At 43.7% G+C, this 27368-nt stretch overlaps 1 protein-coding gene across 1 annotated transcript; it reads right to left on the bottom strand.

The window, feature by feature from the left end:
• LOC146959533 (unconventional myosin-XVIIIa-like) lies at positions 1 to 23748 on the bottom strand (the record flags this gene model as incomplete). The annotated part of the gene is made up of 13 exons (XM_085772976.1): positions 23574 to 23748; positions 22477 to 22604; positions 21033 to 21187; positions 17595 to 17718; positions 15673 to 15780; positions 15483 to 15575; positions 15266 to 15376; positions 10537 to 10641; positions 9355 to 9501; positions 7852 to 7965; positions 5266 to 5382; positions 2036 to 2119; positions 1 to 138 (listed from the first exon to the last, which is right to left on the bottom strand). Coding segments are annotated over exons 1-13 (1566 nt in total), but the record flags the coding sequence as incomplete, so codon positions are not given.
• Between the last annotated feature and the right edge of the window lie 3620 nt (positions 23749 to 27368).

The following is a 27368-nucleotide window of genomic DNA, read 5'->3' as shown; positions in this document are numbered from 1 at the left end:
CTCCAGGCGTTTGACCTGCGTCTTCTCAAACTCCAGCTTGGTCTCCATCTCGCGGATCTTGGCCTCCTGGCGGCCGACCAGCGACTTCTCCACCATCGACTGCTCCTGGAACTCCAGCTGGCTCTGGAGAGCTTGCATCTAACAAACACAAACACACACACATACATTAATATTAATAGTATACAATACAATACAATACAATATGAGCGTCACTCATTGGCTGGAATAAAATCTACAGCTCAATGCAACAGTATTATTTCTATATGTTCTTTTTTTTTTATCTCTCTCTAAACCTTTGGGGATCTACTCTGGACCTTGAATTTTAAGTAGATGTTGTGTTCAGTCATAATAATAACAACATATTGGAGTGATGGGAATCTATTTGCACCCTACTTGTTCTCTTTTGCTTGTTACGTATTTTTATGTAATTCCTGAGTTTTGAAATTATTATTTATATGCAGATGATGCCAAACTCTAAACAGCTGCAGGTTCTGATGATCTTTGTCCCTTGTATTTCTGCAAAGCAACTGTTAAACATAAAAAGCTCCATACAGTATAAAGGTAGATGTTTGTGTTAAAGCTCCATACAGTATAAAGGTAGATGTCCATGTGTAGTGTGATTATAAAGCAGCTCTAGGTTCTATATTAATACTGTGAAAGTATCAAAGCCTCAGTCCACAGAGAAATGCACACAGCCTGTATTCAGAAACTGAGCCTTAAAACCAGCCGTCAGGACTTCCTGTCACTTTGTGATGTCACAACAAAGCCCCGCCCCCTCACCACGTGGTATCTTTTTTTAAATTATCTTAAAACCCACAAATACATCCTCTTATTGATATCAGAGAATCAAAAATATCAAATAGCGAGGGTCAGAGTGAGACACTGTGGCCCCCTGGAGAGAGAGGAGGGGGTCGATCTGCTCTAATCCCCCTCCTCCTCTCTTGGCTGAGTGTGGTTTTGTCAGGTGCAGCTGTGTCGGATGCAGCAGCAGCAGCAGTTATTACAGGGATGACAGCACTAGCATGTTCAGCTTTATTGCTCGCCTGACGCGGAGAGAGCCACGTCGGCCATCTTTTGTCACATATTGCCGGCGCCACCAGTCTTTTTGCTTGAGTGACACATCAATTACATCAAGGGCTGTATTTGTCAAGAGGCCGAGGCCGAGGCAGAAGGAACAGGCTTTGTAAATCAGATCCTCCAGCGGCTCTGGGGGAAAAAAAAAAAAAAAAACTCTACAAACTCCTCAAAAACTGTCATAGGGCCGTCACACTTCTCCAGCTCATCGCCCGCGCTCTACAGGAAACAGCAACCCAGCTAATTATAGAGCAAAAAAAACACGTAAACGCCCGTCTCAGCTTCAGTCGCTTCAAAGCACTGAAATATTTTTAATTAATTAAATTAATTGTTGATTTTCTTGTTTCTTTTTTTGCATGTTTACATAATTCGACATTGTGCCCTAATAATGCAGAGCCTTGATTATTCTTTAGTTATTTAGAGATGGACATTTTGTTCTACGCTTGTTTGTCACACCTGTCAACAACTTTATTTATAAAACAAACTGTGAACCATCATTTCACTGTAACGTCGTCGTCTCTATGTCACATTTTAATCTATAATCAAACCTTTCTTATTGGATCTGCCAAGAATAACCAAACAGTTATTTGCATTGTTTTTATCCATCTCTGTCAATGTAACCTGTTGTTTTTGATATTGATATTATTGCTTATGTCAATTGAGTTTGTATGTATTGTATTGGAACAGGCTTTTTTGTGTCTGTACTTTTTAACATTTTTATCATTTGCTTTCTTCTTTTATTGCATCTTAGTGAATCTCCTTTGTTATGTTTTGAACCTTTGTTTAATTTTTGATTCTTCTCTTGCTGTACTACTGTATGTGGAACCTGTTGGCCTGTCTATGTAATGAAAAACCTATAAATAAAATATAAAAACCCCACTGTTCTCTGATTGGTGGCTGAGGCTCCTGTGTGGACTGACGTCGTCTGTGTCTGTGCTAAAAACAGAAAAGCGGCACCTACCTTCTCCTGGACCTCCTGCTTCTCCTTGAGGGCCTCCTCCAGCTGCGCTTGCAGGTCACTGATCTGGGCCAAGTTCTGGGCCGACTGCAGCCGACAGACAAACAGAGGAGGAGAAGGGGAAAAAAAGAGAAGAGAGAAAAAACAGAGTCAGTGAACGACATGATGGTGTAAACGGACGTTAAAGACAGATTTCCTCCCTGTGACGCTGCATCGGGATAAAAAAAACTCTCCAAAACCAAATCTGAGGCCATTTAAACATCACAGACACTGATTGGTCGGCTCAGAGCGAATCAGATGAATCTGGTTTTAACGCGACCTGTGTGGGATTAAAGCGGAGACGAGTTCAGTCGCCTCAATTTACGGACGGAGGCCGATCACTCAGCTTCACTCTGCCGCCTTTTACTCCACTTTCACTCCCACTTTGCTGCTGCTCAGCTGCACCAACAGATACATTAATACACATGTGGGAGGGGGGAGGAGAGGAAATATCGGCAAATACCACCACCTCTGAAAAAAAAAAAACCACTCAATTGGTGGAGACGGGTGGTGTTAAAGCAGTTTGATGTGAAGCTTTGCTCCGGGGGGAGTTTCACCTCACACCGATGAACTCTGGGTAATTTGACCTGATGTGATGATGTGATAAATGAAACATGGAGGACCACCGGGGGCAGGGGCAGGGGGGTGTATATATATATATATATATATATATATATATATATATATATATATATATATGTAGTTAATTAATAATCAGGTTTTAATTAATCAGTTGGACCATGAAGGATCCAAAAGAGCCACTTCACAGCTTTAACTCTTTATCTTAATGCTCGTTAATTATCATTATAATAATTAAGTGCAGTATTTTTCTCTTATACTATTGTCTCGGCTCAATTCTGATTGGCTGCAGGGTGTGTCCGTAAAAACAAAACAAAGAAAACAAAACAAAAAAGGATTAAAGGCCACCTAATGAAGATGTGTCAGTCAAATTGCCTAATGACAGCTCTACATTATTGCCCAGTAACCGCGCATAGTGAGTTTTCTTCAGCGCATCGTCCTCTGACCACTACACATACACACACAAATTAATTCAGTTTTATCTATATTATGTTTTTTTCCCCTGAATATTATATTGTTTCTCAGTTTTTTTACATAGATATATTTTCAGACGTTTGTGATTGTGATACAAACAGTTTGAAGGCAACAGGAAGTTAGAGGTGGAGGTTACATGCAGCAAAGAGCTGTGAGCTGGATTCAAACCCAGGACGCTGTGGTTCAAACTCTACAGGGGGAGTTACCTGAACACTTCCTCATAGACTTTTAATACTTCCTGTTATCGCCCTCTTATTTCTTTTTTTTTTGTGATCAAATGTTTTTTATTTATATTTTATATTTTCTTTTTCATTTGCAGTAGTGACATCAACAGTTATGTCAAATAAGCATTACAACACATACTTACATATACCCCCCACCCACCCTTCGGACCTTAACCATTTAATGGACAGAAATCATAACGGAAAGAAGACAATAAGAATAACAGTAGTGATTAGAGATAAACAAATAACTAAATAAACAATCGTAAATAAACAAAAATTCAGGCAGGATTAATAAGAATAAGAACTGGACAGGGAAAGCTGCAATACATGGTGTTCGTTTTAAGTACTTCTTGCAAGTCTGGATTTGATTTGATCTGCTGCCATGTGCCAAGATGAGATATTTTGTTGCTTTGCATTATTGACTCGGGCTGTAGATATTTCCAAATAAATAATATCAAGAAAAGTCAAATACCAATGAGAGATGTTAAGCGTGTGCGGTGGTTTCCATCTCATTGCAATGATCTTTTTTGCTGCTGTTAAGCCAGCAAGTAATATTCTTTTTTGACACTGTGATAAATTAATTGTGGATAAGTTATTTAATAAAAGTGTTTGAGGGTTTGCTGTTATATTTTGAGCTGTCAAAGAAGACAATGCAGCTGCAACCTGCCGCCAAAATTCGATGACAGGTTTGCATTCCCAGACCATATGTATGAAAGTTCCTGGCTTATTCTGTGAGCATAAAGTACATAAAGAGCTGTCCAGGATCTTCATACGGTGGAGCTTGCAGGGTGTAAGATAAGTTCTATGCACAAATTGATAATGAATAGCTTGGTGATCTGGATTCCTGGAAGATGAGAGAACGTTAGTCCATACATCATTCCAGTCAAAGTTTGGATCCCAATCTGATATGTCCCTACCCCATACTGCATCTAAACTTAGAGGCTTATATGATTTCTTTAAAATATATTGATATATAGCAGAGACTACACCCCTTGTTTTTAATTTATCTATTAGCTCAGTCAAGGGATGTTCAAATAACTTGGCATCACTTGGTAATCCTTGTGCCTTAAGTGTAGCTCTAATCTGTAAGTAAAAAAAGAAAGATGTGTTCTGTAAATTAAAACTAGATTTAATATGTTGAAATGTGCACAGGCCATTTCCATCATAGATATCACTAAGGAGATGAATCCCCCGATCTCCCCATTGTGGGAATTGGATGGGTTTACCCCCAATCCGTAGATTAAAATTATTAAAAATTGGGGTGTTTGAATGCCATTGTGTTGTAATGTTACATAGCTTTTCCACACAACGCCAGGTTGAGATCAAGTGAAATCGCCCTCTTATTTCTTTACTGTCTTATTCCTGAGACTCTTTACTTTCCGAGGGTAGGTTCACTTCCTGTTATCAGAGTACAAGCACAATTTCTATCGTTATGGTTTTCTGTATAACAAAGGGCAACGGGTGTTTTATTTTGTGAAAATAACCTAAAGTGCGTTACTCACTACGGCTAGCTTGAGTAGCGCCGGATTTGACCAAACAAAACTGTAAATTTAGACACGTTAACGACACACTGGGGATCTAAAATGCTTGAAATGTCGATAAAGTGATATCTTTACAGAGCGTAGGAGCGCAATGCATTGTGGGTTATCATTTAGTAATCAACAGTGTAAATGCTCTGCATACTGTCTGATCATTGAGTATGTAGTTTGTACGGTAGTATGTAGCATGTAGCATGTAGCATACGATTTTGAACACACCCTCTGTTTCCTTCCTCTACACTAAGCTGATGTTTCTGGTAAATGTACAAAATGAAGTCTGATCTGCTCCACAGTGAGGAAACACCTGCTGTTACAAACCCAAGAGAAAGTTTCACTGGAGAAGAGTTTGACAGACAGACAGCCGAGGTGTGACACCGACCTGAGCGACGGCCGCCTTGTGCTTCTTCATCAGCTCGTTCAGGTCCTCCTGGTCCTCCTCCATCCTGGACTGAAGGTCGTTCTTCTCCCTCTGCAGACGACTCAGCTGCTCCTCCAGCTGGACCACAAACACACAAAACACACACACACACACACACAAAACACACACACACAGTCATTTCATGTTGATTTTTACACTTTTTATTCATTTTATTGATTTATTGTTATCATTTTATTCTAAATTCATTGTTGTATTGTCCAGCTCCTTGTTTCCAAACCGACTGTTTGTCCGTCAGTAACTGTCCATTAATCAGCGGCCTTATAATAAAATAATAATAAACTCTATGTTAAGACAGTTAAATATAAACACACATAAATAAATGATGTGTTGTGGCAGAAGCTCATGAACTCATATAGCTACTAAATGTTTAACGTCACATTATCTCACATCGCATATTATCGTCAAACACTTTCCAGATGTCACATTTTCACGGATGCGGCTGCCACGGTAACGCGCCACCGAGTTGAACTACAAGACACCCGCAGGTGCAACGACGTCATCGCCGACAAACAACAAACACAACACAACAGAGTTCTGATTGTGTTCTTCACATCCAAACTGTTTCATCACAACTGGACTGAGTTGTATTCATGTCCTTCTCCTCTGTGTCTCTGCATCGTCTCCATGGACGCGTCCCTTGTAACAACCAGGACGTCTCATTAGCGGCTAAAAGCTAAAACAGCGGCGGCCGCCTCGCACCTTCACCTTCATTGGTCTGTAATGACCGGGATAAATATACAAAAGCCAGAGAGGGGAGGAGGCCGAGGCCGCTGCTGCTGCTGCTGCTGCTGCTGCGGATTAATAACTGGTGACTAATGTGAAAAGGCTAATGAATCAATTTGCACACAGCGAGCAGATAAGAGGAGTCTGTGGAGTCTGTGGCGTCCGTCTTATTAAGAGACAGACACAGAGTCAGACCGAGGCTGGGACACGTTCTTACTGGGATTTTTTATTGTTCTTCTTAGTATTATTATCATTATTATTATATTATTATAATTATTATCATATCAAAGAGCAGCTTCAGCCCAGACGCGTCAAGGTGTACCTAAAAATATCCACGATGAATCTGGGGCAGATTCATTCACATGGTTTTTAACATCCACCTTATGAAAAGCTCTGACAGCAGCTGCAGCTCGGCATGCTGGGAAAATATGCTGATGGACACTTTGGAGAAAAAAAAGAAATAAAACAAAAAAAAAGCTCCAAACTGTCACTGAACATGTTAACAATGGGCTGTCAGTGTGATCGCAGGCCCAATTACGTGGGTCGGCCCTCGGCTTCTTTTTTTTCTCCTCTGTCGAAAATGAAGAAAAAAAACACGCGAGACCATTTTCTCAAAACACTGCAATTACGCCAGGAGCATGATGGGAGATGAAGGGCCGTCTGAAAGGAACGTCGTCTGCATGGTTTTATCTTTGTCCGTGTGGCCGGAGACGCGTCCAAATAAAAACATAAAATAAAATAAAATGAAAAGAAATAAATAAAAATCCTCATGGTTGTCTGTGCTCGGCTGCAGAGGTCGTTCCTCCTTCTCTCTGAACAATCGGCTGCCGACCCATTCGTCTCATTTCCGAAAAATTCACCTCGGATCACAGCTTTTATGGAGTTTCTTCCCTCTGTGAGTTCTTCATGATGTAGAAACTGGACGAGGACGAGGTGTTCTCACAGTGTGTTGACCATTGAAAGGAGATTTAATTAATTATTCATTTATGATTGAATTAATGAGGCAGTTCTCTCATTTGACTCCCTGAAGTTGTTAAATTAAACCGGTTGTTTCAAAAAATTACAATAATTGATGAATTTGTGTCGAGTGTAATTAAACATAATTAAAGTTGCTATTAAGTTTTAGAATTTAATTATTGCTTGGGAATTAAAATAACAAAAACAGTATTATCAATAGAAAAAAAACATATTCGTGTCTCAGATTTAATAATCATAATTATTTTTTCTTTGTTGTTTTATTTTAAACGATACATCTGTAGCTGCTGATTGAAAATTGGTAATTCAATTGTAATATAACAATTATATGATTATAATCATATTCATATTTTATTATATTACATGTAATATTATTATCAGAGTAAATAAGAAGCAGGAGAAATGTGGGAGTGAAAAAAAGTGGAGGAAAAAGGGCGTTTGACAGACGTGTGGAAGCAGATCGCCATGGGAACAGGACAGGAAGTGAGAAAGCCACGCGCCGAGAGGACGGAGAAAGATAAAGGTCAAAACGGATGAAGGGAGAGAGAAAAAGGCAGGAAGTGAAAATTAAAGTTGTGGAGGAAGGCTACGGGAATAAAAACGTGGGTTTTTTTCACAGAGTGGGAGGGAGAGGACGAGCTCCGAGGGAACAGCTGTGTCCTCCGACCCCTCGTCTCCGCCGCCTCCTACCACCACAGATGGCGTCGCCTCGGAGACGACCTACAGTACGGTACAGTACAGCAGCACACCGCCACCGACAACGACGCTGCAGCAGGGAGGGGAGCTAAGAGGAAGAGGAGGAGGAGGAAGAGGAGGAGCTAGACTCACCGCCTGCTTGGTCTTGGAGATGTCCTCCATCTGAACGTGCAGATCTTCAATCTCCACCTCCATGGACTTACGGGCCTTGACCGCCGCGGCGCAGGTGAACTCAGACTCCTCCAACTGGAACAAACACGGAAGAGGAAGAAGAAGAGGAAGAGGAAGCATTAGCTCACTTGCTTCAAATTAACTTAAAGGGATAGTTCAACATTTTGGCAAATTGGCCCATTGCCATAATCCCTATAGTCATAGCAGTAGGTTCGTTACTTTTAATTGTCGGTGCAAGCTATTTTTAGAACGGTGGAGCAGAGCCGCGAGCTGCTCAGAGCTACGCTACAGAGGAGGCTAATGGGATTTCTTGGTTTCCCTCATCAAACTCAAATACACAATCCAACAACTCCAAAACGCTCTGGTGGACAAGTTGTGACCTGCACATTCACCACGCTATGAGATAATGCTATCGGTCTCGTAACGTTCTGTTATTATCTCATAGCGTGGTCAATGTGCAGGTCACAACTGCAAAATGCAAATACAAAATGTTGAACTATCCCTTTAACACGCCATGGGTCAAATCATCACAATGATCACTGTGGATACTTTTATTTTGAAAACCCTTATAAAGTTGAGTGGTTTCCTCAGGTAAAACTGAAGAATCGGAAAGATTTGGACCAAATTCTGGGCCTGAAACTGATCAAATGAAGCAGCGTGAGAAGGAAACATGAACTGGTCTGTGAGCCAAGACAAGACCACAGCGTTTTAATTTGAAAATCCATCTCTAGCTTCATCCTTCAACAGCGTTCAGACACAGAACTGGAAACAGACTATGACCAAAGATACTCTATTTACCAAGATACCCCATGAGAGGCTGCTCCAATGATAGAAATGGTTACACTTCCTGTCTCTCTAAATGGGCGTGGCCAACCGTCACCCCACATCGTCTGTGAACGTGTGTGTGGATTTATAAAATTTGTAGGTAGATGAAAGTGAGATATTTATATTTTCTTATGATAATATTAAATATTTACACTACTAACAGTCATATTTAGCATGATCAAAATAATTTAAATAATTTTCACGGGAGTTCGCGGCCGTTTGTTGGGCGTTGCCTAGGAGATCTGTGCCAAATCTCGCGAGAGTGTGTCGTAGAGACAGAGACAGGTCTTGAACAAAGTGGATTTTCTCCTGATGTGTCCGTCTGAACATTGCCATTTCCGTGTCAAACTGTTCAGAAGAGATGTGTCTTGTGAAAAATGAGTACAAAATTTACTTCAGTGACTGTGGGGAGAAAGAATTGACCATAATCTGTGTTCACGTTCAATTTTCCCATTGGAGTCAATACACTCAAGGCTGCCTATAGTCTCCTAAAAAGGCCGTGCAGAAGCCCACGTGACATGTAGGAGGAAGCTGACTCGTCATGGAAGGTCTTGGTTTATAAACCGTCTTTGCTATGCCTGAGGTTCAAACACTTCCTGTTTGTCCGTGTCCCCGTGCGGCGGTGGTGCGTTCAGGTACCTGGTTCTTGAGCTGGGCGATCTCCCTCTTGCTCGGCGCGTTGTTCTTGATGTGGTCCAACATGATCTGGGCGTCGGCCAGCAGAGCCTTGGTCCTCTTCAGGTCCTTCCTCAGACGCTTCTCCGTCTCCATGTCGCCGCTTCGCACCTGGGACACAACGGGACACACAGAGAGACAGGTGTGAGACAGAGGGACAGGTGTGAGACAGAGGGACAGGTGTGAGACAGAGAGACAGGTGTGAGACAGAGAGACAGGTGTGAGACAGAGGGACAGGTGTGAGACAGAGAGACAGGTGTGAGACAGAGGGACAGGTGTGAGACAGAGGGACAGGTGTGAGACAGAGAGACAGGTGTGAGACAGAGAGACAGGTGTGAGACAGAGGGACAGGTGTGAGACAGAGAGACAGGTGTGAGACAGAGGGACAGGTGTGAGACAGAGGGACAGGTGTGAGACAGAGGGACAGGTGTGAGGCAGAGGGACAGGTGTGAGACAGAGGGACAGGTGTGAGACAGAGGGACAGGTGTGAGACAGAGGGACAGGTGTGAGGCAGAGGGACAGGTGTGAGACAGAGGGACAGGTGTGAGACAGAGGGACAGGTGTGAGACAGAGGGACAGGTGTGAGACAGAGAGACAGGTGTGAGACAGAGAGACAGGTGTGAGACACAGAGACAGGTGTGAGACAGAGGGACAGGTGTGAGACAGAGGGACAGGTGTGAGACAGAGGGACAGGTGTGAGACAGAGAGACAGGTGTGAGACAGAGAGACAGGTGTGAGACAGAGAGACAGGTGTGAGACAGAGAGACAGGTGTGAGACAGAGAGACAGGTGTGAGACAGAGAGACAGGTGTGAGACAGAGAGACAGGTGTGAGACAGAGGGACAGGTGTGAGACAGAGGGACAGGTGTGAGACAGAGAGACAGGTGTGAGACAGAGAGACAGGTGTGAGACAGAGGGACAGGTGTGAGACAGAGAGACAGGTGTGAGACAGAGGGACAGGTGTGAGACAGAGGGACAGGTGTGAGACAGAGGGACAGGTGTGAGACAGAGAGACAGGTGTGAGACAGAGGGACAGGTGTGAGACAGAGGGACAGGTGTGAGACAGAGGGACAGGTGTGAGACAGTGAGACAGAGAGACAGGTGTGAGACAGAGGGACAGGTGTGAGACAGAGGTTGCCGTGGTTACCTTGTCCTGAGCCGACAGCAGCTTGGACTCCAGCTCCCTCTTCTCCTTCAGCACCTTCTGCTTCTCATCGTACTCTTCCTCCAGCTGGACCTCCATTTGCTTCAGCTACACACACAAACACACACACACACTATTTAGTTCTCCATTAAATAAAACATCAGTGTGTCAATGTCAGAGTGGAGTTTGTTGCAGAGCAGAAGAAGCTCATTATGTCTCTGGTGTGTGGGCTAACGAGGCTCCGACACTGACGGAACAAAACAAACACACAGCAGACTTAATGACAGAGGAGGAGGAGGGGGAGGAGGAGGAGGAGGAGGAGGTGGGGGGGTTGATTACATTAATGTGATCATAATAATGTTTATTTATAGGAAACTTATCAAAATCAGAGATTATTAGTTAAGTTAAAGGGATAGTTCAACACTTTTGGCAAATTGACCCATTGCCATATTGCAATCCCTATAGTCATAGCAGTAGGTTCGTTACCTTTAATTGTCGGTGCAAGCTATTTTTAGAACGGAGGAGCAGAGCCGTGAGCTGCTCAGAGCTACGCTACGGAGGCTCATGGGATTTCTTGGTTTCAAACTCATCAAATACACAATCCAACAATTCCACAACGCTCTGGTGGACAAGTTGTGACCTGCACATTCACCACGCTATGAGATAATAACAGAAGGTTACCAGACAGAGTTGTTTTAGAGGTAAATGCAGAGACTGCTTGATGAAAAACTGTCCCTGAAGGCAACGTGCATCAGCTGTTATGCATGAATTTGCCTCTAAAACAACTCTGTCTGGTAACGTTCTGTTATTATCTCATAGCGTGGTGAATGTGCAGGTCACAACTTGTCCACCAGAGCGTTGTGGAGTTGTTGGATTGTGTATTTGATGAGTTTGATGAGGGAAACCAAGAAATCCCATGAGCCTCCGTAGCGTAGCTCTGAGCAGCTAGCGGCTCTGCTCCACTGTTCTAAAAACAGCTTGCACCGACAATTAAAGGTAATGAACCTACTGCTATGACTATAGGGATTATGGTAATGGGCCAATTTGCCAAAATGTTGAACTATCCCTTTAAGTTAAGTTAAAAATAATAAACTAAGCACTGTGAAAACAGAAGTGTTGTTTTTTTAATTTAACTGCATCATCTTTTTAAAAGATGCTAAATCATCTTTCTATGAAGGAGCTGAATATTTTATTTCTCATATTTTATTGTTTCAGACGACTCTTCTCTGTGGCTCCATCAGAGACGCTTCTTTCATCTCCTCTTTTTGTTTTTTTCCCAATGTCATGACTGTTATGCAAATCTCAGGGAATAAAAAGTAAACAAATATAAATATGAATAAATATAAAACAAGGAAGACAAACACAAAGTGTGACATATTCAAAATAGACTGTTCTCATATCTTTAAAAAGACGATGTTGATCTGACGAGTCAAAGTTCAGCTACTAGAAGCTCCGCCCCCTTTTTATTCTCACATCATGATGCAGGAGGAAAACAACTTTCTGTCCGAATGTGTGTGTGTGTATGGTAGGGATGTCACAATTACTTGTTTTCACAATTAACTGTGGTATTAAAAGCCACAATTAATTAATCGTAAAGATTCCTAAATTCCCAAAAAGGATTATGTCGGAGCCATATCGGCAGATGTGCGCCAAAATAAAGGTAAATGCTCAGATACTGGTCCATTTAAAGGATCATAGGGCAGGATTAATGAGAACGGCCAGTGACGCGACGGCCGCTGCGCGTAACTACAGCAACCAGCGAAGCCACCGGCACGGGAGCGCGCACAGACTCTTCACTGTTTACTTTACTCTTTACAGTCTTTTCTATCTGGGGGGGGAGGGGGGGTATTTTACTGTAGGTTCTCTCTCACACAGACAGACACAGACAGACACACACACACACACACACACACACACACACACACACACCTGCCTCTTCACTGTGCTGCAGCAGGAGGCTGCTTGTCTGTTCCTCTGAGCTCCTCTGCATGGATCTGTATGGGCTCCTACATGTAGGCCTACGGGCCGGTACCGAGAATTAACGCGCCGGGTCCGGGTGTCGGACCGCATCTGTCAGGGTCCGCGGTCCCATGAAAACCAATAAACACCGGACATTCATGATTTCATTAAAAAAAAAAAGAAAACGGACGCGTCGCGGACACGCCGGCCAGGACGTGAAAAGTGGACGTGTCCGGGCAAAAGAGGACGTTTGTCCACCTGCCTGATAACGTTGTTAAAGTTATAACGTCGGCTTTTAACCGCTAGCTGCGGCTAACGGCTAATAATAAGACAGTAGTGAAGAGGGAGAGGGTGTGTAAGTTAGTGACCTGCCTGCTGCTGTGTGCGTGTGTGAAGGGAGGGGGAGAGAGAGTGGCGGGGGGGGTTAACAGGGCTTTCAGTTGTGCTGGGTCGTTTGCTGGCAGTAACAGTAGCTAATTTGGATCCACCGTGGTTCAGAGCGATTGATATAACAGGGAGTGTCGCCACTCTGTTACTATATCGGCTCTGCCGCGGTTGCCCTCTTCATGTCTCCATTCCATTGATCCATTCGAAGGCAGTCGTGGACGCGCTGACGTCAGGTCCGCCGGCCAGCGCGCGAAATTCACCCCCTGAATTGCACCGCATTTTGCAGCACAGACCCCGTTCAGGGCAATGGAGAGATACGCGGGTGGGCTCGTTCTTTTTGGTTTTGAACGCTTCCTCACCCATTATTATTTAAAAAACGTAAAACGCATGGGTATTTTCCGGTATTTTCTCACAAATCCTGCCCTATGATCCTAACTCTGCTCTGCTCTGAGTCGAGGAGAAAACATTTATCGTATCCCACAGTTTTTATCCAATGAGGAGAGAGAACGGCATGCAGGGCTGTGTGTGCAGCCAAGGAACGCCGTGAATGTGGCGACGTAGGGACGAGGACTGTTATGGTGCGTTCAAGGAAACTCGTATTTTTCCGACCGTGAAGTCGTACCAGTTCGATCTGGTACGAGTTCATCGGTCGGAAGTTACGAGTGGCCGTTATAGTGACTTTCACAGGTAAAACAGGTCGGAAAAACACGAGTGGGTTGCCTGGAACGCTACAAAGTCGTAAGTTGTGACTTGAAACTGTAATTTACGATTTCAAAAGCCTGCCTGGAACGCAGCATTAGCGAAAACGACCAGACCACTTACTTCTGCTTTAAATGTTAGCCTGTCATTTCTATTAAAAAAAAAACAAAACAAAAAACGATTAAAATCAACTCAAACATTTGGTATAGATAACAATTTATGACCTGAATATTTCAAACATTTCCCCTGGGGGATTAATAATTGGTCATATATTAATAGATACTTGAAATATTTTGTGAAAACAATGAGTGATGCAATTATATTTTGACTATATTTGATTTTACACATTCATGGGCTGTGTTCGAAATCACCCCCTATCACGGATGTAGTGCACTATATAGCGTGTTCGCCATTTTGTAGTGTTGTTCGAATTCTCCGCGATTAATTTCATCCACTATGTAGTGGATGACAAAACACCCACAATGCACCGCGAAACTGAGTGAACAAGCGATGTACACTACTTTCTACTCCCGTATCCCACAATGCAATGCGGTCGTGTTTTGCCAGAGAAGAAGAGGAAGCTAATTAGCATGTTAGCTACGATTTATTTAGGCAATTTACCAAAAAAACTCCTCAGACGTATTTGCCTTCGCTCCGTTTGCCCGAGGAGCAGGAGTTGGGCAGCAGCATCCGAACATTAACAGGCAGCATTAAATCAATCTAATTAAGAAACTGTAGTAGAATATGCCGTAAATACGATCTGACGAGCTAAGCTAATAGCCACAGAGCCGCTAACGGCTCACGGTCGGGACACACAACAGTAGTTTACCAAACCAAACTTCCGATATTTCAACAGTTTATTGTCCGAGTAACACAACCACACAGAATCACATCCTAAAATGTTCACGCAAGGGTCTGGTTTTTATTATTTTATTTTTTATGTGTCCGGTTTGTTTCATACATCCATGGTTTGTTTACATGATTCTCGGCGCGTCTGCTTCCGTCACAGCAACACCTGGCGCATCAGCTGACGCAACCACGTCCAGAAAATTAACGTCTAGTGTCCGAATTCTCCTCCTGTCATTCCCTACATCGTGTACATGATGTAGTGGATAGGGAGTGAGTGAGTGAGTGGGTGATTTCGAACACAGCCCTGGTGTTGTAAAATGAATCAAAGGGATAGTTCAACATTTTGGCAAATTGGCCCATTGCGGTTTTGCATGAATTTACCTCTAAAACAACACGGCTGCTGGGTGGAGGGATTTCAAAAGGGAAAGTAGTTCTGATTATTTGCTTCATGTGTCGTAATGTTACATGATTATCTCATAGCGTGGTGAATGTGCAGGTCACAACTTGTCCACCAGAGCGTTTTGGAGTTGTTGGATTGTGTATTTGATGAGTTTGATGAGGGAAACCAATAAATCCCATTAGCCTCCGTAGCGTAGCTCTGAGCAGCTCACGGTTCTGCTCCGCCGTTCTAAAAACAGCTTGCACCGACAATTAAAGGTAACAAATCTACTGCTATGACTATAGCGATTATGGCAATGGGCCAATTTGCCAAAATGTTGAACTATCCCTTTAATGCATAATAATCGTGCTAATCGTAACACTGTGATTATTTCTCTGACAATAATCGCACCAAGAAAATGTATAATGGTGACATCACTAGTGTGTTGGTGAACTTCACCTTCTTGCTGCACGACTGTCTGATCTCCTCGACCTCGTCGTCTTTGCTCTCGATCTCCTTGGAGTGAGTCTGACGCAGACGCTCCATCTCCATCTCCAGACGCAGTTTGGCCTGAACACACACACACACAAACACGCACAAACACACTTTAAAATCACTGCAGCTTTTCACAGACGGAGGTGTTTCCCTCTGAGGGAGAGCTGAGCCACATCTGTACCTGCTCCAACATCTGGATGGTGCCGGCCTGCTCGTCCAGCTCCTCCTCCTGGTCCTTCACCTTGGCCTCCAGGTCGCGCAGCTGCTTCTTCACCTGCACAGTGGAAAAACATTTTTAAAAAACTATTGATTAATAAATAACACACGTCATTTGGTGCTTTTAAGTCCGTCTGTAAACACGAAACGGGGACCTTGGCCAGCGAAGCCTCGTCCTTGGACTCCTGGGAGTTGAGGTCCTGCAGCTCGGCCTCCAGCTGGTCCAGCTTCAGGTTGACGGCGCAGACCTCCAGGTCCTTGTCCTGCAGGACGGAGAAGGTTCCACATTACAAATCACAGACGCTACAGTTTACAGATGTTGCCTAAACACATCACAATCAGATGATAACATTTTCAGAGGTCCTTTGAAATGTACAGATGTCGCCTAAACGCCTCACAAGCAGATTACTGGCAGATGCTCCAATTTACAGATGTCCCTTAAACTTCTCAAATGCAGACTACGGTATTAGCAGATGAAAGAATTTACAGAGGTCCCTTGAACACCTCATAAGTGCCCACTGCTACATAATAAAATTTACAGATGTCACCTAAACGTCTCACAGGTAGACTGTTGCCAGATGCTATAATATACCGATGTCTCCTAAATGTGTCAGATTCAGATGAGTGGCAGATGCTCCAATTTACAGATGTCCCCTAAACATCTCAAATGCAGATTAGTGGCAGAAACCACAATTTACAGAAGTGCCCTGAATGTCTCGAATGTAGACTAGTTGCAGAAGTAGACTTTACAGATGCCACATGAATGTCTCATAATGCCAACTAGTGGCAGATGCTCCAATTTACAAACGTCCCCTAAATGTCTCAGGTGTAGACTAGTGTCAGCACAACAATTTACAGCCTTAACGCCTCAAATTCAGACTAGTGAGTGGCAGATTATACAATTTACAGATGTCCCTTAAACGCCTCAAATGCAGACTACGGTATTAGCAGATTAAAGAATTTACAGAGGTCCCTTAAACGTCTCATAAATGCCCACTGGTACATAATAAAATTTACAGATGTCCCCTAAATGCCTCAAATGCAGACTGGTGGCAGATGCTACAAATTACAGACGTCCCCTAAACGTCTCACAGGTAGACTGTTGCCAGATGCTATAATATACTGATGTTTCCTAAATGTGTCAAATTCAGACGAGTGGCAGAGGCTCCAATTTACAGATGTCCCCTAAACACCTCACATACACAGTTCTGTCTGAACTATAATTTACAGATGTCCCCTAAACGTCTCAAATGCAAATTAGTGGCAGAAACCACAATTTACAAGTGCCCTGAATGTCTCGAATGTATACTAGTTGGAGAAGTAGACTTTATATGCCACATTAATGTCTCATAATGCAAACTAGTGGCAGATACTATAATTTACAGATGCCCCCTAAATGTCTCAAATGCAGACTATTGGCAGACGTCCCTTAAACACCTCAGACGTGACAACTGGTACACAATAAAGTGTACAGATGTCACCTAAATGCCTCACAGGTAGACTGGTGGGTGGCAGAGGCTCCAATTTACAGATGTCCCCTAAATGTCTCAGGTGTGGACTAGTGTCAACACTACAATTTACAGATGTCGCCTAAACGCCTCAAATTCAGACAAGTGAGTGGCAGATGCTACAATTTACAGATGTCCCTTAAACATCTCAAATGCAGACTATTATTAGCAGATGAAATAATTTACATACGTCCCTTAAACACCTCAAATGTGACCACTGGTCCATAATAAAATTTACAGATGTCCCCTGAACTCCTCACAGGTTGACCAGTGACCAGATGCTATAATATACCGATGTCCCCTAAATGTGTCAAACTAAGATTAGTGGCAGATACCGCAATTTACAGACGCCCCCTAAACACCTCACATGCACACTTTTGGCAGAACTACACTTTACAGAAGTCCCCTAAACGTCTCATATCCAAACTACTGGCAGATGCTACAATTTACCGATGTCCCATAAACCCCTCAGAGGCAGACTGCTGTAAAATGCTATAATCTACGCATGTCCCCTAAACGCCTCGCGGCTGTTTCCTCCCGGCTCTGGGAGGTTTTCTCGGGACTCGAACCTCGAGCTGCTGCCGCAGGCTGAAGGCCTCTCCGGTCAACATGTCCTTCTCTCGGGCCAGTTTCTCCCTCAGGCTCTTCTCCCTCTGCGCCTCCTCCTGCGCCGCACTCAGCTCCCCGTCGAACCTGCACACACACACACACTGATGTTGACACACTCCACTGACGGTGAAGCACAGATTCTGTCGCTGTGAAGGGAGACGATCCAGGAGGATTTATAATGTGAAAGGTTATGAGATTATTAACTCATTGAGTGCCAACCACGTAATTTCTCGTTTTTCGTTCCCATGCGTTGAGTGCCAAAAACGAAATTTTTCGTTTTTTGCTTTTTTTTTAAATTATGAAAATAGACACTTTAATACACATTATATGTAAATTTGGGGACTCTACGACGAGGAGAACTGAAATAGATGACGATCAAAGTCACATGACAGCTCATGATCTGGAAGTTTTTATCATAACTCAGCTTCTGCAAACGGAGTTCTGCATGTGGATGCAGCAGCTGCTCTGCTGCTCTCACCCACGAGGCTGCAGCAGCTGGGAGCTGAACCAGGAAGCTCTCAGCCCACTGTCCCGCCCGGTCTTCATCTGGAGCAACACCGTGTCCTCCCCAAAGTCCTCCCGCGGTAAAATCTGATGGTCTCTGGACCAAAGCAGACCGGCACCACCGACCCGTACCACAGAAGGACCACGACCACCGGCGGGACCGGTGTTCGCGAGCCGCTGTGGCCGGCAGAGCCTCACGTTCCGCGGCGAGAGGCTGTGACACGGCACGGTGCGTCTGTGTTATTGTTGTTTAGTGGCGCCCCCCCCGCCCCCGATGGTGGTTTTGTGAATAGAACAACAATTGTTGTGTATATTTATCTTATACGAGCCCTTTGATCCAGAAATGCGAGTGTCTGAAGAGCGACAGACACAAACAGCGCACCTTTCATAAAAGACGCTCTATCTCCTTTTCTAGAAAAAAAGGAGGGATTTTGGTGAAACCCAGCCATGTTTAGCTTGACTTTTCTCAGGAACGGAGGCACGTAGAAACAAACGGTTTGTGGCCATTTGAAGGATAAAGTTAAACCTTTCAAATGAGCCACAGTATGTGTTGGTGGCAATAATATAGAATACACTATGGCTCTAAAATAAAAAGTCAAATATGGTCTAATTTGCCGGTACACTTGACTAAAACTTTGGAAAGGAGCGCGGCACTCAATGAGTTAAAGGGATACTTCACCCAAAATCGATAATTCACCAATCATCTACTCATGGATTTTCATATAATGGCGGCAGATAGAGTTCACTTACCGTGGTCGTCACTAGCGGCCGCGGGTCATCAGATATCACCACATTTCATTAAATTAATGTTTTAAAATGAACAAACGATGCAAGTCTGGTCGCTTTTCTGCTGTTTTGCCACCCCTCCCTCTGTCTGGCCATGTGCATTTGTTTACAACGAAGCCGGCGAAAAATCAATACATGGAGCGGTGGTTAACGTTATAGCCTATAGCCTATCATATACGATGTTACGACGTGTATATTTTTAAAAAACAGAAAGGTGAAATCCGGCGATCTGATTGATTGTTAACCGTGGTGTAATGAGCATATACCACGGCTACTATTCTAAAGCCTTATCACAGCGCAGGCTATCACTCCGCGTCAGGCACGTAGTATGACTGGTAGGAATTGAAGTTGTTGTCATGTATCCATGACAACAGACAGTTGCAGTCGGCAGCAAAAGACAGTCACTAAGTTTTTGCGACGTTAACAAATAGACTAAAGTAGGGTTGTTCAGTATACCGGTACTAGAGTGGTACCGGGGTACTGACGCATTTAAAACGGTACCATACTGCGCTTAGATGGGACCGGTACTTTCATTTTGCGCCGCCGGCAGCGGTGACGTCGCCGCGTGAAGTCGCCGCATTGTAATTTGAGCCGAGGCGAGCGAGTGAGCGAGTCACAAACGAAGCAAGGTGCTTTTTTTTATTACCGTTACAGCGCCACCTGTCCATGTGCCTGTGTTTATGTGTGACTGTGTGTGTGTGTGTGCGCGCCGCGTGCGAGAGAGACGGGCCGCCACAGACTCGTTAATTAATGCAAACACCAGGTTGATAAGTCCGTTTTTACCGCGGATCACCACTGGCATGCTCTCTGTCTCTGTCTCTCTGTCTCTGTCTCTCTCTCTCTCTCTCTCTCTCTCTCCCTCTCTCTGTGAGTGAGTGAGTGAACAGCGCTACGCGAGATGAATTAACGGAGCGATATTGCGTTGATGGGGGTGTGGGGGGGGGGGCTTGGTCTTGATTCTGTGGCGCTGCATATGGGAAACAATAGGTGTGTGTTTGTGTAAAATGAACGCTTGTGTTTCATTCTATAAACTACTGAGAACAATTTCTCCCAAAAATTACAACTGGTCAAAATAACAAAAAAAGATGCAGTGTTTTCAGACCTGAAATAACGCAGTTGATAATCATTTTTAAACAGACCACTAATGATTTAATTTAGGAAGAGTTCAGTACTGATGCATATGTTATAGTTCTAAGATTTTCTATTAAAATAAAGTCAATAATGACATTTTTTGTGTTCTCTTTTTATTTGGAAAAGTACCGAAAAGTATCGAAAAACATTTTGGTACCGATACCGGTACCAAAATGTTAGTATCGTGACAACACTAGACTAAAGTAGCTGAATTCACTGAATTTCACCTGAAAAAAAAAGCGGAGGAAAAGACGAGATGCAGAGCTACTTGGAGCTAACGTCTGGAGAGGTGGGACTATTTTTTCACAGTGGGGCTATTTTTTTAGATAATATGTATTTCTGGTTGAATAAAACTACATGAAATTGATTGCGTATTCGTCTTTCTTATTGGTAACCGTTTTATAAAAGTAATATATCACTTCAGTCCGTGATATATGCTCATTATACCACGGCTAAGGGGCGTTGTTCGGCCCGACATGAAGCTGAGGGACGAAAACCCCTTTAGAGAGACATTTGATGCAAGATGTTCTTCCGTGTTTACATCAAACATCCAATGGTTTACAACGACCAAAGAACATCTCACAGCAAATCTTCTGCAGCCACTGGGAGCTACTGCTACAACAAGGATAAAAACAGAGATCACATTAATGTTTTCAGAACAACTTTTTCATGTGGCGGCTTCAGGACACTTAGGTCAGTACGGACGAGCAGTAATCTGGATGTTTCATAGTGTGTGTTTTGGACCATTCAAAAGTGAACTCTATCCACCATTATATGAAAATCCGGACCCCCCCTGGAACAAAAGCGTTTTGATGACTCTGAAAGTTCTCCAAACCCTTCCTTGGCATGACGGTGAGGAGATGATTGGTGAATTATCGATTTTGGGTGAAGTATCCCTTTAAAAACACGTCAAACGTGGCCGTGTGTGAGTGTGTGTGTGTGTGTGTGTGTGTGTGTGTGTATGTGTGTGTACTGACTTCCTCTGCTTCTTCTCCAGGTCGTGGTTGCGGCTCTGCTGACCCTCCAGGTGCAGCTTGGTGTCCTGCAGCTCCGACGTCAGACGCTGTGTTTTCTTCTTCAGCTGCTGGACGTTCCTCTGAGACTCCTCGTTGTCGGCCTGCAGGTCGCTGATCTGCACACACACACACACACACGCATGATATCGCTGTTTGGTAACCATGGTAACTGGGGTTAGAGCCTGAAAAAAAAACATTTTAACAGTTTGAAAAATCAATGTTTTTTTTGTTATTTTTATCCAAACTGAAGAAGTGAATTAAACAAATTTAATAACTTCTCACAAACTCTCACTTTTCCAACGTCAACAAGTCGACAGGTGGAGTTTATTCTCAGAGACACGACGACGTGTTGGTGATAAATCGCTCGTTAGGAGAAACAAACTGAGCGTAAAGCTTCATGTTTTAAAGGTTTTAAAAGTTTTTTTTTGTGTTTTTTTGTTTCAATGAGAAACCTACAAAAACACCTGAGCAGGATGAAGTGAGAAAAGTAACATCTGTTGCTTGGTAACAGACATAAAAAGTTGAGAATTGGTGTTAAATTGTAGATTGGGTATTTAAAGGGATAGTTCAACATTTTTGGCAAACCCTCCTCTCACCATAATCCCTATAGTCATAGCAGTAGGTTCGTTCTCTTTAATTATCGGTGCATGTTGTTTTGAGATCAGCGGGGCAGAGACGTGAGCTGCTCAGTGAACACAATGGAGGTGAACGGTCCAGGTCCCCTGTCCCTCATCAAACTCATCAAATACACAATCCAACAACTCCACAACGCTCTGGTGGACAAGTTGTGACCTGCACATTCACCACGCTATGAAATAATCATGTAACATTAGTGACAGAGTTGTTTTAGAGGGAAATCCAGAGACTGCTTGATGAAAAACTGCCTGAAGGCAACGCACATCAGCGGTTTTGCATGAATTTACCTCGAAAACAACTCTGTCTGGTAACGTTCTGTTATTATCTCATAGCGTGGTGAATGTGCAGGTCACAACTTGTCCACCAGAGTGTTGTGGAGTTGTTGGATTGTGTATTTGATGAGTTTGATGAGGGAAACCAAGAAATCCTAGCCTCCGTAGCGTAGCTCTGAGCAGCTCACGGCTCTGCTCCGCCGATCTAAAAATAGCTTGCATGGACAATTAAAGGTAACGAACCTACTGCTATGACTATAGGGATTATGGCAATGGGCCAATTTGCCAAAATGTTGAACTATCCCTTTAACAACATGACCCCTAGAAAAACATCAGCAGGAGAATGCGTGTGAAGCCAAAACTGAGATAGATTTCGCTGAATGGGTGAAAAATTCGAGTCGTCTGAGGCCTTTGCTGTCGCCTAGGTGACAGAGAGATTGATTGATTGAGTCAATTCTGCTTCGAAACTGTGTGTGTGTGTGTGTGTGTGCGCTCACCCTCCTCTCCAGCTGCCGTTTGTTCTGCTGCTCCACCTCCAGCTTGTCGTCAAACTCCTGCTGCAGCCGCTTCTTGGTGAACTCGATCTCCCTGATGGCTCGCTCGTACTTCAGCCGCCACTCTCCTCCTGTCGCACACCGACGACACGACACGACACGTTACCGTCACACACACTCACATTCATCTAAACACTCGTGCCGTTGTGTCGCTGAGTAAAAACAACACACGTCTGGGCACAAACAAAGCGAAGCCGAGTTCAAAACTATTAGGACAATAAAAAGCCACTTTTCAATTCAACATTCAATTTCCAGTTCGTCACAAAAAGGGGGGCCGCCGGTGGCCCGACCGCGGGGCGCCATGGCGACGGGCCCTCGCTACGGATTTCACTTTTAACTGATCCATTTCTGAAGCTTCACACTGAGTTGTTGTTGGTTTTTTTGTTTCTTTTTCTTGGCCTTTGTGAAGCGGCGGGCGGACGACGACCCCCTGTAGCTGCTGAGCTGCTCGAGTATTACTACATCTGTGTGTGTGTGTGTGTGCGCGCTGAGTGGACACACACACACACACACACACACACACACACACACACACACACACAGAGACACACTCAGACTGTCAGGTTCATCTGTTCCTGTCGGCAGATTGTGTTTTAATCGTGGTTCCTTTGATTTTCATCGATACACTCGTTGTGTGTGAACAATATAGAAGCTGCGTTAGTCGATACCCGTGTTGTTGTTTCCACAGCGACCGACACTTTGTCAGACTGAAGTTGTGTTTGATTCAACGGTGAAAATGATCAATTAAGTCGGAGACGACATAAAAGAAACATTTGCCACAAAACAAATATGAATTTTTTTCTAAACTACAGAAGAGAAAAAAGTTATTTTTCCTGGATAATTATTTAGTGATGAACAAGGAGAGAAAAATAAAATGATTAGTTGAACTATTTTTCCTTGTTTTTTTCAAAAATGCTCTGAATAATACCAAAGTTTGAGCCTCTTTATCGTCATGGCAACTGAGAAAAGTTCACCACCTGATGACGACGTGGTAGGAACATTATATTCACTGTGTGTGTGTGTGTGTGTGTGTGTCTGACCCGTGTCGTCGTCGTCCATCTCTCCGTTGAGCTCCGACGCCCGGATGAGTCGAGCCTCCATCACCTCCATCTCCATGGAGTCCATCTGCTTCTTCATGCTGTCGAACTTCGTCTGGAGGACGAGAGAGAGAGAGAGAGACATGAAGCAGCTGCAGTGATGACGTCATCAGCACATCTGGATCCAGAGGTTGAATCAGGGACCAGGTGAACAGGTGAACAGGTGAACAGGTGAAATCTCTGCTTTTTTCTCATAAAATCGCCACTTAATTCTCGTAAAACTATGACTTTAATCTCAAAGTCTGTGTTTTTTTTAACTAATTTACTACTATTACTAATACTCCATCATAGATAAGAATATTGAAATAAGTAGATAAATAATCTATATATAATATATTTTATTATTATTAGGGCCCGAGCGGCGACTGCAAGTCGCCCAGCGAAAGCCCTATTGTAATTGCTCTGTTTATTATTATTCTTTCTTTCTTTCATTCTTTTTCTCTCAAAAGGATCGCATTTTTGGAGGCTTCAACATGCCCCAAAACGCGTAAATTTTGGCATGCACATCAGGACTGGCGAAAAATTTGATATTTTAAAGTCGTTGGGAATGGGCGTGGTCAAATGGCTGAATAGCGCCCCCTACAAAATTTCAAAACATCAGCCCCTCCTTTGCGTTTCACCTACATGCATGAAATTTGGTGGGCTTACAGAACATGGCAAGACACACAAAAAAGCCTCTTAATGTCATGGTGAAATCACAACAGGAAGTCGGCCATTTTGATTTGAAATTTTGACCTGTTTGATCTAACTTCTCCTACAGATTTTGTCCGATTGACTTCAAATTGGCTAGAGACCACCGAGATGCCACTCTGATCAAAAGTTGTGCTCCGCAGGTCTCTAGGTCAAAGGGCGTGGCTTCTGGGGCCTTGAGGATTTTGGCGACTTTTCGTTTGCTCGCCATTTCACCTTCGAACAGCTCTCACGCCCACATACTTTATCCGATCAACTTCAAACTTGCTGGACATGATGACGGCTCCGCCCTGAACGTCCCCATATATTAATTTCCTACGTCACTCATGGCGCCCCCCGGTGGTAACAGGAAGTGGCCAGGTTTTCCTTTAACGTGTACTGATGCCACATAGTTGACCCCATCAACTTCATTCCACTTCTAAAACATGCAGACTAAGGTGGTGAAGCTACATCATGAAGGCTGTGAAGCTACGAGTAATGGCGTCCGTGTGGCGACGTGGCGACCATTCCTCGCCATGAAAATACGTTTGCCTTTTTGATGGCTTTATTGAACTCGTATCAACATGAAAATTGGTACACAGGTCCAGGGTCACGACCTCAACATCTCCATATGCTCATGGGCGATCTCACTCATGTTGCCCCCTAGTGGAAACAGGAAGTGCCATATTTTACATCAACATTGTCCGATTTCCTCCAAACTTCACATGTGTGATGAGGGACTGACCCTGAACACACCTACATGCATCCCATTACTGCCCCCTAGTGGATGAACCATTAACTGCTCATAACTCCCTCATGCTTTGTCCAATTCACTCCAAACTTCACATGAGTGATGAGGGGCCGCCCCTGAACGCACCCACCTACAACTGCTTAGCGCCACCTGGTGGATGAACAAAACATTGCAGCCCCGACATGCCTCAGGCCCCGCGGTCGCATGTGTGAGCGAGGGCCCGTCATCGCCGCTTGCGGCTTTAATTTCTATTAAACCTTTATTTAAAGGGACAACGAGGAGTTTCTATTCGGTTATAAAAAAGTCTCACGTTAATGTGGATGAATCTCTGCTACCCACACTTGTTAATGGGCCCATTTTCGATAAATATATCGTTCTGTCTCTATCGTTATTTGTTGTTATTAGTGGTGGCGGAAATGCTGGGCGAGCCGACCAGCGTTTCCTTAATGAGAATAACGCAGCTGAATGGCCGTTTATGGTCGGAACTACGACGGTAACTGAACGTCTTTGAACCTCTGACTTCAATTATTGATGAATGAAAACATGAGTCTGTCTTGCGCCGGTCAAAGAATTTTACGGTGTGCGCGTAAATATAGTGTGAAAACGCTCATTGTCCCTTTAACCAGGTAAAGCTTATTGCGATATGGAATCTCTTTTTCAAAAGCGACCTGGCCAAGAAGCAGCAAAATTACAAGTAGCTACAAGCAGTAATACGAATAAATACTGTAACAATAGTTCAATAAGTAAAAATGAAATGATGAGGGATAGATTGAAGGAAGTGCAACATCTGATTTAAAAACAGTGACAGAGCCCAACGCTTTCGAGTTCCTTAGTTTTAAAGCAGAAGTAAGCGATCCGGTCGTTTTGGCTAATGCTGCGTTCCAGGCAGGCTTTTGAAACCGTAAATTACAGCTTCAAGTCACGACTTACGACTTTGTAGCGTTCCAGGCAACCCACTCGTGTTTTTCCAACCTGTTTAACCTGTGAAAGTCACTATAACGGCCACTCGTAACACGAGTTACGAGTTGCCTTGAACGCACCATAACAGTCCTCGTCGCTATGTCACCACATTCACACGCATCCCTTGGCTGCACACACAGCCCTGCATGCCGTTCTCTCTCCTCATTGGATAAAAACTGTAGAATACAAGAAAAGTTTTCTCCTCAGCTCAGAGCAGAGCAGAGGGACTGACAGACCCGTGTTTCGGTCCAAACACTCTATGTAAGTGATTGCTGTCGGAAGATATAACTAAGACTTATATTAACACAAAAATATCGCTTACTTCTGCTTTAAGAATTTTAACAAAGTTATCATATCCACCTTTTTCCGAATGTCAAAAACGTAAACTGGTTTTACTCTTCTGGTGGAATTTTATGCTTACGTTTCCATGGTTTCGGTATTTGCGGTAAATGCATGGATTTTTTATTTTTTTTTCAGTGAAAATCTGTAAAACGCATGGATCATCACAGCAGCTTTTAACAATGGATATCACACAAATGGACATCCGTGTTAAAAGCCAGCGTTAATAGATCCATGCGTTTACCGCAACTATGACAACGACTGAAAACCATGGAAACGTAAACGTAAAATTCCACCGGAAATGCAAAACCGGCTTCCGGTTTTGACCATAGATGACGTTCTGAAACTTGTGGATATAATAAATAAACTCCTTTATCAAGGAAGTGAAGCTTCCTGTGCTGTCATGGTTTCTACAGGAGGCGATGAGGGACAAAAGGTTCAAACAGTGTTACGTACACTGTATGTCTAGAGACTATTTAGGGCCCGAGCGGCGACTGCAAGTCGCCTGGCGAAAGCCCTATTGAAATTCGTTCATGCCCCAACGTGCAAGTGACCCCAAAGTGCAAGTGACCCCAAAGTAATCAAGTAGTGAAGTAATCATGTGGTATGGAAGACCCCCGGGGAAAAATGCTATATTGAAATTGTAATGTTTATTATTATTAGGGCCCGAGCCTGTGTCAACGACCCAGGGAGGTCCCTATTGTTATTCGACATGCACATTAGTCAACGTGCCAGCCGACGAGTAACAACAAGTAAGCAAGCTAGTACTCAAGTACTGCATAGACCTGGCAGCAAAAACCCCAGATATTGTAATGTTTATTATTATTATTATTATTATTATTATTATTCTTTTTCCGCCGCTTTGAACGCGATTTCGACCCCTTTCCCAAGCCGGGAAACGGAGGAAAATTTACACGCACGTGGGGACTGTGGCAACTCGGCGTACTGTGGTGGTCTCGCATGTGGGCGTGGCCAAATGGCACCACAGCGCCCCCTAGACCGCGCATAGGGAATGAGGG

Source organism: Trachurus japonicus, unplaced genomic scaffold (genome assembly GCF_045865225.1).
Source record: "Trachurus japonicus isolate A0001 unplaced genomic scaffold, Traja_1.0 AP031193.1".
NCBI lineage: Eukaryota > Metazoa > Chordata > Actinopteri > Carangiformes > Carangidae > Trachurus > Trachurus japonicus.
The sequence above is the reverse complement of the archived record's forward strand: the minus strand, read 5'-3'. Positions and strand labels throughout refer to the sequence as shown.